Source organism: Lucilia sericata, unplaced genomic scaffold (assembly GCF_015586225.1).
Source record: "Lucilia sericata isolate MDLA Ls3-8-SP2 unplaced genomic scaffold, ASM1558622v1 Contig000060F_arrow, whole genome shotgun sequence".
NCBI lineage: Eukaryota > Metazoa > Arthropoda > Insecta > Diptera > Calliphoridae > Lucilia > Lucilia sericata.
Genome location: NW_023994095.1, coordinates 24,634 through 39,764, shown reverse-complemented (window position 1 = coordinate 39,764; position 15,131 = coordinate 24,634). Strand labels below are relative to the sequence as shown.

General features: G+C 29.4%; 1 protein-coding gene across 1 annotated transcript in view; it reads right to left on the bottom strand.

The window, feature by feature from the left end:
• The window catches only part of LOC119616166 (tetratricopeptide repeat protein 21B-like), a 51,092-nt gene that overhangs the window by 28,469 nt on the left and 7,492 nt on the right, over positions 1-15,131 (bottom strand). The window contains exon 3 of the mRNA XM_037972447.1: positions 7,761-7,902. Within this exon, the coding sequence (XP_037828375.1) occupies positions 7,761-7,902 (142 nt within the window). The remainder of the gene's footprint in view (positions 1-7,760; positions 7,903-15,131) is intronic.

Genomic DNA, 15,131 nt, shown 5'->3' with positions numbered 1-15,131 from the left:
TGAGGTTTAAAAGCAGGATAAGCAGAGTGGAATACTATTTGCGTGTGCCGTCCAATTAACATTTCATGGTATTTTTCGTTGTTTTTCATTTGAAGATTTTGAAGTTTTTCCCTTTTTAGTTCTTCTTTGTTTGACTTAAGAAGGCAAAGAATTGGCAACTCTCCCTACTGATTCTACCTTTCTATGGTTGTATCATGGTCATTTACGAAAACCACAAATTCATAAACTTTTCACTTAATTTTATGACAAAAAAGCACTTTTTAGGTTGGCAACATCAACACAATTACAACTGAAATTGGTTGTAATTCATAATACGTTCCGCATTTCTCATTAAATGATAGTAATTTTCCTTACAAGAACATTAAACATTTTGTGCAGCTTTATCACATATGTATGTATGTATGTATGTATGTATGTATGTATGTATGTATGTATGTATGTATGTATGTATGTGTATGTATGTATGTATGTATGTATGTGTATGTATGTTGTATGTATGTATGTATGTATGTATGTATGTATGTATGTATGTATGTGTATGTATGTAGTATGTATGTATGTATGTATGTATGTATGTATGTATGTATGTATGTATGTATGTATGTATGTATGTATGTATGTATGTATGTATGTATGTATGTATGTATGTATGTATGTATGTATGTATGTATGTATGTATGTATGTATGTATGTATGTATGTATGTATGTATGTATGTATGTATGTATGTATGTATGTATGTATGTATGTATGTATGTATGTAGGATGTATGTATGTATGTATGTATGTAGTTGATGTATGTATGTATGTATGAGGTATGTATGTATGTATGTATGTATGTATGTATGTATGTATGTATGTGTATGTATGTATGTATGATGTATGTATGTATGTATGTATGTATGTATGTATGTATGTATGTATGTATGTATGTATGTATGTAGATGTATGTATGATGTATGTATGTATGTATGTATGTATGTAGTATGTATGTATGTATATATATTATGTATGTAGTAGTATGTATGTATGTTGTATGTATGTATGTATGTATGTATGTATGTATGAATGTATGTATGTACATAATCAATAATTCCTAGATATTTAACATTATCTTTCCTTTCTCTAGAAAAGAAATATTTTTGGAGCCTTGAGGCAAATTTAAACTAAATTTTAACCCTGATTCATGTCGGTCCTTATTAAAATGAAAGTTAGAAAATTAATTTACATACACTTCTCGCCACTTGAATAGCACATATATAATTATTTTTTCTCAAAGCTTATATTTTGGATCAGGAATTTCTGGAAACTTGTTTTTCTCCCTCAGTGTAATTTAATTACAAAAGTTGCTATAAAATCACTTTTTCTGGGAGATGTTCTATCCAAGTGGCGAATTTTTAACAGTAGCTTTTTTCGGTTAATTTACAAAAAAAAAAAATTATATAAAATCAAATATCACAGATATGACAACCATTCATATCACATTTTATTCAGTACAAAAAATATTACAATGAGGGGGAAAATCAAGTTTCCAGAAATCCCTGATCCAAAAATATAAGCTTTGAAAAACAAAATTATATATGTGCTATTTTGAATTAATTTAATTAATTTAGAATTAATATCCGTTTCTGCGTTAATTTCTCCATACCTATAAGGTAAAGTTAATTTAACATGCATTCTGAAATACTTTTCCAAAGTAAATGATATAAATATCACGTTGATCCGATTCATGTCATCAAAGTGTGATAAAGTAGTAATAGAAAGAGCAATTTCAATTATGTTTCCAGAAGAAAACTCAAGGTTCGATTATGTATATAGGATGTCATTTTAGTTGCGTTTTCAAAAAGATGTAGTTACTGGACTTTTTTAAGAAATAATTTGGAAAATTTTTAAATAATGAATATGAATTTTTGGTTGACACGAGCCGTTCCAGACTGAAAACATTGCCTTATTTTTTTTTTTATTTATTTACCATATATAATAATATAATTAAAACTAGAATCATGAATTTTTCGATCTAGGTTTCCTTGGCATTTCATAGATCCATTACGAAAGGATTTTTAGAAACTCCAACGTTTTAGGTGATGAAATGGGTACAAAAGTTGGTTAATCGAAGAAATTGGTGTTGATGCGTGATGTTTTCAATTCCGAATGACCCAAATAAATTATATTCATTACTTATACAACATAGGCTACATGCGGCGGTATGCCTAAAATTTCGCCAAAATTACCCATCAAGAAATTATTGATGTCATACTTTACAAACGACATCTTAATCACATCTATAAATGCGATTGCATATTTTTCGCTTTTATAAACCAAACATTTCCTTACAAATGAAAACACAGTTAAATGCGAGGAAAGAGATGTAGAAAAGTAACTAAAAACGACATATTCAAAGTACTTAAAATTTTGATGTAAAACCAATGAAATTTACATACGACATCTTAATCATATCTAAAAATGCGATTGCATACTTTTCGCTTTTATAAACCAAACATATCCTTACAAATGAAAACACAGTTAAAAATGAAAAAAGAGATGTTGAAAAGTAACTACAAACAACATATTCGAAGTACTTCAAATTTTGATGAAAAACCAATGAAATTTACATAAGCGTTTCATTGAAAGAATGTGGTTTATTTTTGACATACAAATATCGGATTTTTACAGCTTCTAAAGATAAGATTAGATGTAGTTCAAAGTTGTCAAAAATTAACAACATCCCTCCAATGACACGCTAATGACACGCAAAATAGTGAGGAAAAAGAAGTAAAATTTTCACTACAAATAACATACTTGAATTACTTCCAATTTTGGTGAACCTATGAATTTTACATTAGCGTGTTATTGGAGGGATGTTATTCAATTTTGACAACTTTGAACTACATCTAATCTTATTTTTAGAAGCAGTAAAAATGTTATATTTGGATGTCAAAAATAAACCACATTCTTTCAATGACACGCTTATGTAAATTTCATTGGTTTTTCACCAAAATTTGATGTATATGTTATTGTTATTGTAGTGACTTTTCAACATCTCTTTCCTCACTTTTAACTCGGTTTTTATTTGTAAGGAAATATTTGGTTTATAGAAGCGAAAAATATGCAATCGCATTTTTAGATGTGATTAAGATGTCGTTTGTAAAGTATGACATCAATTATTTTTTGCTGGGATTCGTTGGGGACGGCACGGTCTATACGTGACCAGTAGATATTAAGCATGTTGCTCCATCCCGATCGTATACGACGACTGATCCAATGGATCCTGCACATATCTGCATATGTTTCCTCGTATATACGAAGATCCTTTCTGACATGCCTCGGGGGAGCATCCAACTGTGTGATATTAAAGTTGGGATGACTCCTCCGATGACATCCCAGGAGGAACTGTTTAATCAACATGACATATCAAGCAAGCAATCACAACCTAGCAAAAAAAGTGTGGAAAAAGATGTAGAATTTTCATCACAACCCAGCAAAAAAAGACGTGCAAAAAAAGTAGTAAATGCATGGGTTGAACTGATAATGAACTGGTTCATATTTAGGGGAAACATGCATGATTTTAACATTAGCGTGTCATTGGCATGCATGGGTTCGTATTTGCAAAAATAGTTCGTCATTTAAATGAGTTCTTATAACCAATGAATATTCGATGATTCTCAAGCGAATTTTCATTGGTGCACTATATTTATTTAAAAATGCATTAATGGTACTTCGATTTAATTATCAATATTTAAATAATTTTGTTGAGTGATATTGACAAAAATAGAATAAGATAAAACATAACTAACTGATTTTGATTGGATTTAAATTCATGCAGAGGAAAAATACCCATTGTGTTTTAAAATCCGTTAAGCAGTCTTGGTTTTTTCCTTCTCTTATTAATGGACTTAATATTACTAATTTTAATGGACTTAATATTACTAATTTTAACAAAAATCTAATAAAAAAATTAATGTCATTTTTAATCTTTATTGTATGAAATGCACGTTTTCGTTAAATCTCCTAAGAGAATACCAAATTACAGTAAAATATTACAATTCCTATAGTGGAGTTACATGAGTGAATTTGGGTGCATTTTTCATGCCTTCACTGATGACAAATTTATTAGAATTTAGGCATGTATTTAAAAAGCATTAAATAGAATACTTACTAAAGAAATCATGAAAATATCCCTTCTTCTTTAACAACTTCAAAATTTTTTTGCTGGGAACTAGTAACCCGAAGTGCTTCAAATTCAGGTGAAAAACCTATGAATTTTACATTAGCGTGTCATTGGAGGGATGTTGTTAATTTTTGACAACTATGAACTACATCTAATCTTATCTTTAGAAGCTGTAAAAATCCGATATTTGTATGTCAAAAATAAACCACATTCTTTCAATGAAACGCTTATGTAAATTGCATTGGTTTTTCAGCCAAATGTTAAGTACTTCGAATGTTTTTTGTAGTGACTTTTCTACATCTCTTTCCTCACTTTTAACTGGGTTCTCATTTGTAAGGAAAGATTTGGTTTATAAATGCGAAATATATGTAATTGCATTTTTGGATGTGATTAAAATATCGTTTGTAAAGCATGACAATCAATTATTATTATAATTAAAATAGGCCAAAGAAATACTCCTGCCCAGGGTAGATCCATTTTTGAACTTCAAAAAGCTTGTAAGTCGTAAAAGAATATAAAAGAACAGCCCTATTGCTCGAAAAATAATATTTTTAGTTATTTATAGCATATTAAAAAATATGACACTTATATTAACGCTCCGCGTCAAAAATTTTCCAGAAAAACATCCGCCCATCCCAAACCGAATGATAAGACGAATCTTCAAAGCAGACCCAATGACATCCACGGGCATCTAGCGGTAAATTTGAGAAAAATTAGATATAACTACTTTGCGAAAATGGATCAACCCGGACAGGAGTATTTCTTTGGCCTATTTTCATTATTAGTCCTAAAAATAATGATATATAATTTCTTATACATTAAATTAAAAATAATAACAAAATACTAAATTTTTTATCAAAATTAGATTTAACTTTAAAAAAATTTATAAAATATGGCCGTTTCCAATTAGTTGTCTTTGGGTGATTTTCACCAAATACAAAATTAAACAAGTTAGAGTACTATATTCGGCTGAGCCGAATCTTAAATACCCTCCACCAGCTACTTTTATATTAATACCATTTTAATTGATCAAATATTTGTAGAAATAAGTTTTCTCATGTCTTAAATAGAAAAACCCAAAGATTTAAACAGCTTAAATCTGTTACAATTCCAAGATTTATTGAACATTACAAACCCCATTTTCTTTTATATTTTTATAGCGCCCTAAGATATGCTTTAACGATATTTAATAATGTGCATATATGCATGTGTGTGTAAGATTTAAGGATTTTCAAAATACATATATATAATTTTGTTCTACACAAATTGATAATGCAACTAGTTAAATACGGTTAAATTGGTTTTAGGGACAGGACCTAGGATGGGAGATATGACCAATTATAGACCGATCGTAAAAAATTCTTTAAGCATATTTCATATATTTCTGTCAAATTTTGTATCTATATCGTAATTTAGTAATAATGTGTGTTCAAGTGATTTTCTGAAGGGATACTTGCATGGGACCGACCGAACCCATGTTATGGACCGATCGTGAAAAAATTTTGAAATAGAATTTTTGTATACCAAACTAATATTTGTGCCAAATTTTGTATCAATAGGTTTATTTGGTAATGAGTAACGTGCGTTTAAGAGATTTTCGTAAAAGGACCTTGTATGACCAATTATGTATATAAAGACAAAATTTCAAAATTCTGTATCTATATCATTATTTGGCATTGAAAATTGTGCATTTAAGTGATTTTCTGGAGGGGACCTATTATGAGTGCTATGACCAAATATGGACCGATCGTAAAAAAATTTTATAGTTTAATTTATGTATATAAGAGCAATATTTGTGCTAAATGTATGGATATCAATATTTTGTAATGAGTTATGTGCGTTTAAGTGATTTTCGGGAGGAAACCTTGTATGGGAGCTATGACCAATTATGGACCGATCCGAAAAAATCTTCCATAATAATATTTCTGTATATGTGAGCAATACTTGTACCAAATTTGATATGGATATCTTAATTTAGTAATGAGTTATGTGCGTTTAAGTGATTTTCGGAAGGGGACTTTGTATAGAAGCTATGACCAATTATGGACCGATCGGAAAAAATTCAAAGTAATATTTCTGTATTTGAGAGCAATACTTGTACCAAATTTTATATGGATATCTTAATTTAGTAGTGAGTTATGTGCGTTTAAGTGATTTTCGGGAGGGGACCTTGTATAGGAGCTATGTCCAATTATGGACCGATCCAGAAAATTTTTTCTCTCAATGAATTCCATTGACATAAGATTTTAATTTGTAAGATTTTGTGAAGATATCAACATTCTGACAGAAGTTATTAACAAAAAACTCATTTTCCGCGAATATGTACTTTTGTATGGGAGGTATATGTAATGGTATGGTAATTTTCAGCAGGAATCAAGATCTTGTGTAAAAACGAATGTATGATGACTTTCATGAAATTATCTTGCATAGTTTTCGAGAAAATTACATCAGAATGTGTAAAAATGCTTATTTTTTCGGAGTTGTTTTAAATTTTGATTCATAACTTTTCCCGATGTGAACCGATTTTGCTTATTTTCAATACCAAACTGTACCGGATAATAATGAATATTTTGGGTGAATTCGGTTAAATTACATTGCTTCGTTTTAAGGTGAGTGTGTTTTACACAGACAGACAGACAGACGGACGGACGGACATAGCTAAATCGACTCAGAATTTCATAAGGAATATATATACTTTGTTGGTTCTTAGATGAATATTTCTTGGTGTTACACACGGAATGACAAACTTATATATACCCTCTATCACCACTGATGGTGGTGGAGGGTATAAAAAGGAAATAAGAAATATTCCACAACAAAATGCATACCATTTTATTATAACAACATCACTTTATACAAGTGTTTGGAACTGAAAATCTAACGTAATATTTTCAAGCAGTAATATAAAGAGAGCGTTTTCAATTAGCTGACCACAGCTGTATGTGCCTTGGTGGTCAACACTTTTATTTTAATTATGCCACCTCTCTCTCTCTCTTGAACTTGTTTGGTTTGCTCACATGTTCAGAGTTGTAACTTATTTCAAATAAATTTATTTAAAATAAAAATAGAAAATATGTATTTTATTTTGAACAAATTTTTTTACCTCAAAAAATATTTCATATTTTATTTGAAACGTTTCAAATACTTATTTTGTATTTTTTCACCTGAAATGCAAAAATAGCTGTGTAAAATTCCGTATCAATCTTATTTTGGAGCAATTTGCTTTTGTTTAAATTTTCATCCATTTGAACCATAAAAAACTTATTTTATTTGAGTAAAATATTTTGAAAATAGTTATTTATATTTTTAATTTCAAAGAAATTGAATATGATCTATTTTGTATTTTTATATGAAAATAAAAGTATTTGATTATTTTTTATTTTTATTTCAAATATCCATTTTTCACAACTCTGCACATTTTTAATTATCTATCTAACTGAATTTAACTTCTTATAATTGATTTGAAATAAATACATTTATTTAGTTATTAAATTTAAAATACGTGTGTAATATTTACTTATTAAATACTAATAAGGAGTAAAAATAAAATTTATATATATACATATATATTTATATGTATGTATAAAATTTACCTTGAATAGACATGTACGCCTCTCCCAGCATTAAATAACTTTCAGATTCAGGACAATTTTCTACCAGTTCTTTGAAACACCTTGCAAACGCGACACGGTCTTTACGATATTGTAAATGTATATTTGCCAAATGTGTTTTTGCCTTCAATAATATTAAAATAAAAATTGGAAAATATCTATAAATATGTGTAGGTTAACATGGTATATATTTTGTATAAATAAGAAACAGTGCTAAATTAGAAAATGTTGAATCTTATATACCTTAAGCATAGTATATTTTAATAATTATTTGTTTATTATTCAATATCAATGAAAAAACCTTCATGGCCAATAACACCGTCCGACAAAAAGAGAAAAAATTCGTTAGACTGAACCGAATGATATACATACGTCTGAAAATATAAATTTAATGGAGAAAAATTGCATTTTTTTATTTCGTGTTCCTGTGTCCTTTTCCAAAGACTTCAAAGTTTTAAAGAAGTTAATTTTTCAAAAAATATTTTAAAATAATGACAAATTTGATGTCAAAAAAAAAAGAAGAGTTGGCAAATACTTTGTATTTTTTATACTTTGCCTTTAAAAATGTTTATCCTTTAATACATATCTATTTATTTTTTCAATATTATTAAAAAAATCCTAAAAGGAACTATGTCACTTAGCTTAAATTTGACAAACATTATAAAAGCGAAGATGTTCTGGTGGGTTATGTTGATGCCGATTGGGCTTCTAATACAGATGGCCGAAAGTCAACAAGTGGCTACATTTATTATGTGTACGGGTGTCCAGTGTCTTGGTGTAGTAAAAAGCAAACTACAGTTGCCACATCATCAAGCGAGGCTGAGTATGTCGCTTTAAGCTTGGCTACCTCGGAAGGCTAATGGTTGAAAGTTGTTTTAGATGATATGAAGGTAACAACAGCAGAACAACAAATCGTACTTTTTGAAGATAATGCTAGATGTATTGCTATGGGCAAAAATGCTGAATGTAAAAGGTCAAAACACATTGACATTAAGCACCATTTCATACGGGATCATGTTTTAAAGGGTCATTTGAAGATACAACATATTTCTACGAAGAATCAAGTTGCTGATGTATTTACGAAAGCGTTAGATAAAAGTAACTTTGTTGCAATTAGAGATTTATCAAAATTATCTAATTGAGAGGGAGTGTTGTAATATGTACGTGTGTATTTTTGTTTTAGTTTACACTTGTGTATAAATGTTGTTGGTAATTTCAATTAAAAAAGCTCGTATAACTTTACGTTTTTTCATATGTTTATTTATTTCGTATTCAATGTCAAACTATCATTCTCATGTGAATGCCCAATTTTAAAGAAGATAAAACAGAAGAATAATTTCATAAACTAAACCACTGAACATCAAGAAGTGAAACGCTGTCAAAAAGTACCTAAGTCTACTTTCAGTCGGTACCTAACTCTATGAATGTATTAGTAGAATTCTCAAGTCAATATAGTTGCAAAAAGTCGGATTTAAAAATATTGGAAATAAATATTACATTTAAATTTTTATTTTAAAAGATTTCTTTAAATATTTTGCAACATAATTTATCTATACACATTTTAGAAGAATGTATGTTGGCTTTTTAATCTGCAATATTGAAAAGTAAATAATTTATTTGAAATATTTTTTTCTTGTACCATACGAAAATTTACAACATTGTCTTTTTTCAGTTTTATAACCCATTTACACATACACGAAATCTAGTAGATTTCATTTAAAATCTTTTTCCAAATCTAGTCCGTTTACACTTACTATTCTTGACATTTAAGAAGATTTCATTTTTTCTAATATTTCTTGAAAAAGTGTGTGATATGAAAAATAAGAAGGAAAAATGGGATATTTATCAAAATTCCATTTAAAATAAAAAAAATAGATATTTAAATATAACATTACCTTTTATTTTAGATTAACTTTTCATTCATGTTTTTCAATTTATAAAAATTTTGTCGACATTTTAATTTTTTTTTGTTTGTTTTGTTTTCCTCTTTTTTCTTGTGTAGTGTCGTATTTTTTAGTATTATTTAGGAAAAAACAGAGTTGCATCACTAAAAACTATTAGATTTTGAGTAGATTTTAACGAAATTTAGTTACGAAGTAGATTTTGTTTTGTATGGGAAATCAAGTTAAAATCAAGTAGATTTGGCTCGAAATCTCATAAGTACTAGATTTCGTGTATGTGTAAATGGGGTATTAATTTCAACACGAAAAATTTAATGTCAAAAAAATAAAAAATATTTTTTTCGTTTGTAAAAAATAGATTCTTTTCGGGCTATTAAATGTATTTAAATTGTGCAAAAAAATAATAAAATATAACTTTGAGAAGAGCATAAATTAAAATTTCATGTGGGCAAAGTGCCACGCACACATTCATAATAAGTATTTAAAATCACATATCTCAGAAACAGCAACAGCTAAAGTATTAAAATTTTGTAAGGGCCACTCCCATATAAAGAAAACCTTAGATTAGTATATCAGAGAAAAAACAGCTAGAGTTCTCAAATTTTTCGGAGCCACTTTAGGATCAACATGAATACTTAGGACATATGAATTAAATAAAAAAAATCGTTTATTTGGGAAACTATTGGAGCTGTAATCTTAAAATTTTGCACGAAGCACATTCTATGTGAACATTTTGGGGGAGCTACAGGCTACTTTTTATTTTAAAATTTCATGTGGGCAAAGTGCCACGCCCACATACATAATAAGTATTTAAAATCACATATCTCAGAAACTGCAACAGCTAGAGTCCTCAAATTTTGTATGGACAACTTTGACATCCACATGAACAATGGGCGGTCTAGCTATAGTAAGCATGGCCCCTCCCATATAAAGAAAACCTTAAATTAGTATATCTGAGAAAATATAACAGCTAGAGTCCTCTAATTTAGCGGACTAGCAATAGGTGGAGTGGCACCTCCCATATGAATTAAATAAAAAAATCGTTTATTTGGGAAATTATTGGAGCTGGAATCTGTAAATTTTGGACAAAGTACTTTAACATCTATGTGAACATTTTGGGGGAAAATTGGCGGACTAGCAATAGGGGCCGTGGTACCTCCCATATGAATTAAATAAAAAATTCGTTTATCTGGGAAACTATTAGAGGTAAAATCTTAATATTAACATAAAAGTGAACATTTGGAAGTAAAATGTTCAGACATTCATTTGGGGTTCTTGGAACCTCTCATATGATTTAAATACAAAAATTTGTATATCTGAGAAACTATTAGAGCTAAAATCCATAAATTTTCCGCTAACAACTCGGACATGTGAATATTTGAATCTAGAATCCTCAAATTTTGCACGAAGAATTTTCACATTGATGTGAACATGGGAGGTACCATACCCCTATTGTGGACTATCAAAAGGGGCTATGGTACCTCCCATATGCATTAAAATAAAAATTCATACATCTAATAGAAATAGAATCTTCAAAAATCGTAAAGTGTGGTTTTTAGGGTAGCAAAGCACACTGGGTTAGCTAGCATTAATATAAAATAAGACAAACGAACAATCAGTCTCTTTTGCGGTTTAACAAGTGAACAGAAAAAACGAAAAAAGAACAGAAAAAACGAGAAAAGGGGCGATGGTACCTCCCATATGCATTAAAATAAAAATTCATACATCTGGGAAACTAATAGAAATAGAATCTTCAAAAATCGTAAAGTGTGGTTTTTAGGGTAGCAAAGCACACTGGGTTAGCTAGTATTAATATAAAATAAGACAAACGAACAATCAGTCTCTTTTGCGGTTTAACAAGTGAACAGAAAAAACGAAAAAAGAACAGAAAAAACGAGAAAATTACAGTGTGCAGTGCTAGGTTAGCAAGAAACATATTAAGGCTAAGATTAGGTCTCTGGTTTACAATCAGTGGACAAACAAACCCTTTAACGGGTTTACATTTGCTAAAGGAAAATTAGGGCAGAGGTGATAGACATTTTCCCTTGAAGTATACACTCGGGAAAATTAGGGCCAAGAAAGAAGTCTAGAATTACATTCTAGATGTAATACCGTAAGCAAGCACTGACTCAGGGCAAAAGCAATAGGAAATCTTCCTGGAAGTTCACACTCGGAAGACTTAGGGGCAAGAAGAAATCTAGAATTACATTCTAGATATTTCCAAAGGTAGGAGTTAAAGGGCAGGATTGGAGGGACACCGACACGCGCCACACGTTCACGTTAAGTATAAAAAAATAAATAATAAAAAAACAATAAAATATAATTATAAAAGTGAATATTAAAGAAGCCTGATTGACAAAAGAAAAACCATTCGAAAGCGTGTACTTAATTTATGTAAATATTTGGAAAGTTGCGCGAATTGTTCCCATTCTAAAACCTGATAAACTCACTTTCACTTGTATCACCAGTAGTAAAGGTTTTAGAATCGCTACTATTACCATCCCTGAAAGAGCATTTCTCACTAGCCAACCACCAACATGGCTTCAGGGAATCTCATAGTACCACGACAGCTCTAAACTCGATAACTACTCAAATCGCTAACGGCCTCAAACAGCAGCGACCGTGTCAACACACAATTGTTGCGGCTCTGGACTTATCCAAAGCTTTTGATACTGTCGATTTTTTTGACATCTCGAACTCCACTCTACCCAACGACGTCAAAGGCTAAATTAACATCCACCTGCGATTTCGGATAGTGAGAGGCAATTACCCAGGCAAACTCGTTCTACACTCGCAGAGTTAAGAGCCGGTTGGAGTAGTATTCTCAACTGCTACCAAGAACGAATTATTTCAGGCACCCTTAACCAATGCCCTGTCTGTCTCCAAATCCCTCATGACACAGTGCTTCTTTTTAACTGTCCCTATTGGCCCACAAACTTAACTCCCATAGGCCTACCGACTGAGGTGGCACAATTTCTCCAGCTTCCAATAATATCTCATGACACCAAATAATTAATAATATCTAATATTTTCAGGGAAGAACATCCAGTCGCAGCCAATCTGTTACAACAACAACAAAAGTATATTTGTACTTTATTTACTCTAACCAAATATAAATATTTGGTATATTAAAACTTTTGCATTATTTTTTGCGTCACTGACTAGTTGAAATTTTCTTATTCGAAATAATTCTTGTAAAATAGAGAAGTAAATTAAGAAATAACACTAGTTTACAACGATTTTGCTCATAACATTAAACCTATATGGATTTCTTTATTTTGGCCGTCTAGTCCAGAAAAAATATTTAAAAGAAATCTATGACGTAAAATTTTTAAATTATTCATAAATAAAGAAAATGCTAAAAAGGTTAAATTAGGAGGAAAAAATGAAATATTTAGAGTTGTTGCTATTTTTTATGTAAAAAAATTTACTGGTCTTCCTCACAACTCTCTAACTAGGGAATGGTAAATCGACTTCGATTATGACCACTAATCGATTATTGCTGTAAAAAATCGATTATTTTGTGATCGATTCTACACTACCAATTTTATACTGAAATCGATTTTCTGCATCGATTAATCGAAAATTTTGCTTCTCAAAATAAAAAGCATAATGTTTCAAATTTTTAATTATCAAATTTTACACAAATTATCTTTCTATAACTCTCTTAAATATTATGAAAATCAGTCCACATTTGTCGGCAGTCTCTATAAAAAAGCACAACAACCTATATGTATAGGGATACAATTCTAAACAAACAAGTTTTATGTAAACCATGGCATAGCTCTGCCATACATCTAAATTAATAAAAGTTTTCAGGAGAGCAAAAAAAAACTGTTTTCGTGAGGATTTTTTAATTTTTTCTTCAACAATATATTTCTACGACCATATTCTAAATCCTTATATAAAAAGAATTTTAAATTTTGCATTATTTACAAAATTATTCACAAATTTATATCAGATAGAGCTTTTTTTCTACGAAAATTTTCATACAACCAACAGATAGAGAGTTTTTCGTAGAAATATAACATTTTTATTTGAATTAATATCAATAAATATTATATTTTATGCAATTTAATGGAATAAAAGAAACCAAATTGTTGAAAAAGCAACAGATTATAATGTTTTTGTACAAAATCAATGATATACGGTTAAACACGACAATAAAATTAATTTAATTAGTATCATAATGAGCGATATCTCAAAAACTATTAGACTCAAGAACTATTAGATGGATTTGTGTTCAGTATGTCCAAATTATCAAGAAGACTTGTTTTGCAACAGAAAATTATCTAAAATAATAGAGTTTGAAGCAATTTTTGGATAAGATAGAGAGTTTTGCATCCAGAATTTTTATTTTTTTAAGAAATTAAATTTTTAAGAAATTTAAAAAATGTTATAAAATTGCCAAAAAAATATTTTTTTCTTTGAGATTTATATCACTGATGCGGGATAGTTTGCTGAATATTTTGCCATCAAAATCTCATTTTCATGAAAATGACAGATAGCGACTATTGAATATAGTCCCACGATATGTATATCTCTAATAAATTTCATGGAAACTAAAATCGTGTTGTTACCCCTTTTAAAATTTACTTTGCTCTGTTTTAGAACGATTTTCAATATAGGTATTTTGAGTCTAGCGATAACCATTCGTAAGCTGGACCAATTTTAAAAAAGATATTTTCTAATTATTTTTTTTTTTAAATTTAGTATATGTGCAATTTCGTTGGGTAACAATAACACGATTTTAGTTTCAATGAAATTTTTTAGTGATATATGTAAGTAGGATTACATCATGGCAGAGTTTCGCAACGACCCCCTCTAAGTCCGGCAGTTCTTGACCGATAGAGCTGAAAATTTGTGTCTGGCTACTATTCAATAGTACTAACCTTGGTGCAAAATTTCATCCAAATCAATTTTTTGAGTTGGGTCACTTGATACGAAATTTTGCCCATATATATTTTTGATACAATATATGTATATGGGTTATCATTTGTAAGGCCGCATCCATTGGTGAAAAATCATAAATAACGGCCTCCTTATAATTGTCATAATCCAAACAAAATATGTATATAATTGTAAGGTTTTTATAAAAATAAAAAAATGCACAACATTATCAAGTTTTTTACACTGCACTATGGTTTAGACGACCACTTTCTTTGGCCAAACCTGTTCTTTTATGTCGCATTTTAAAAAATTTTTCAATGCAGTATTGTAGGCCATACTTCGGAGCTATAGAAAATGTATTTTTATCCATCAACATTAAATTACTCTTTAATAACAAGCCACTAAAGTTGCTTTATTCATAAAAAAAAATAATATATAATTTCGAATACAGATTTTTGCAGATTCTTTTTTCAACTTAAGCAAAAAAAAAAAAAAATTAAAAAATTAATGTTGGATATAAAATATAAAAGGAAGTACTTTAATAACACAAGTTTACAAATTA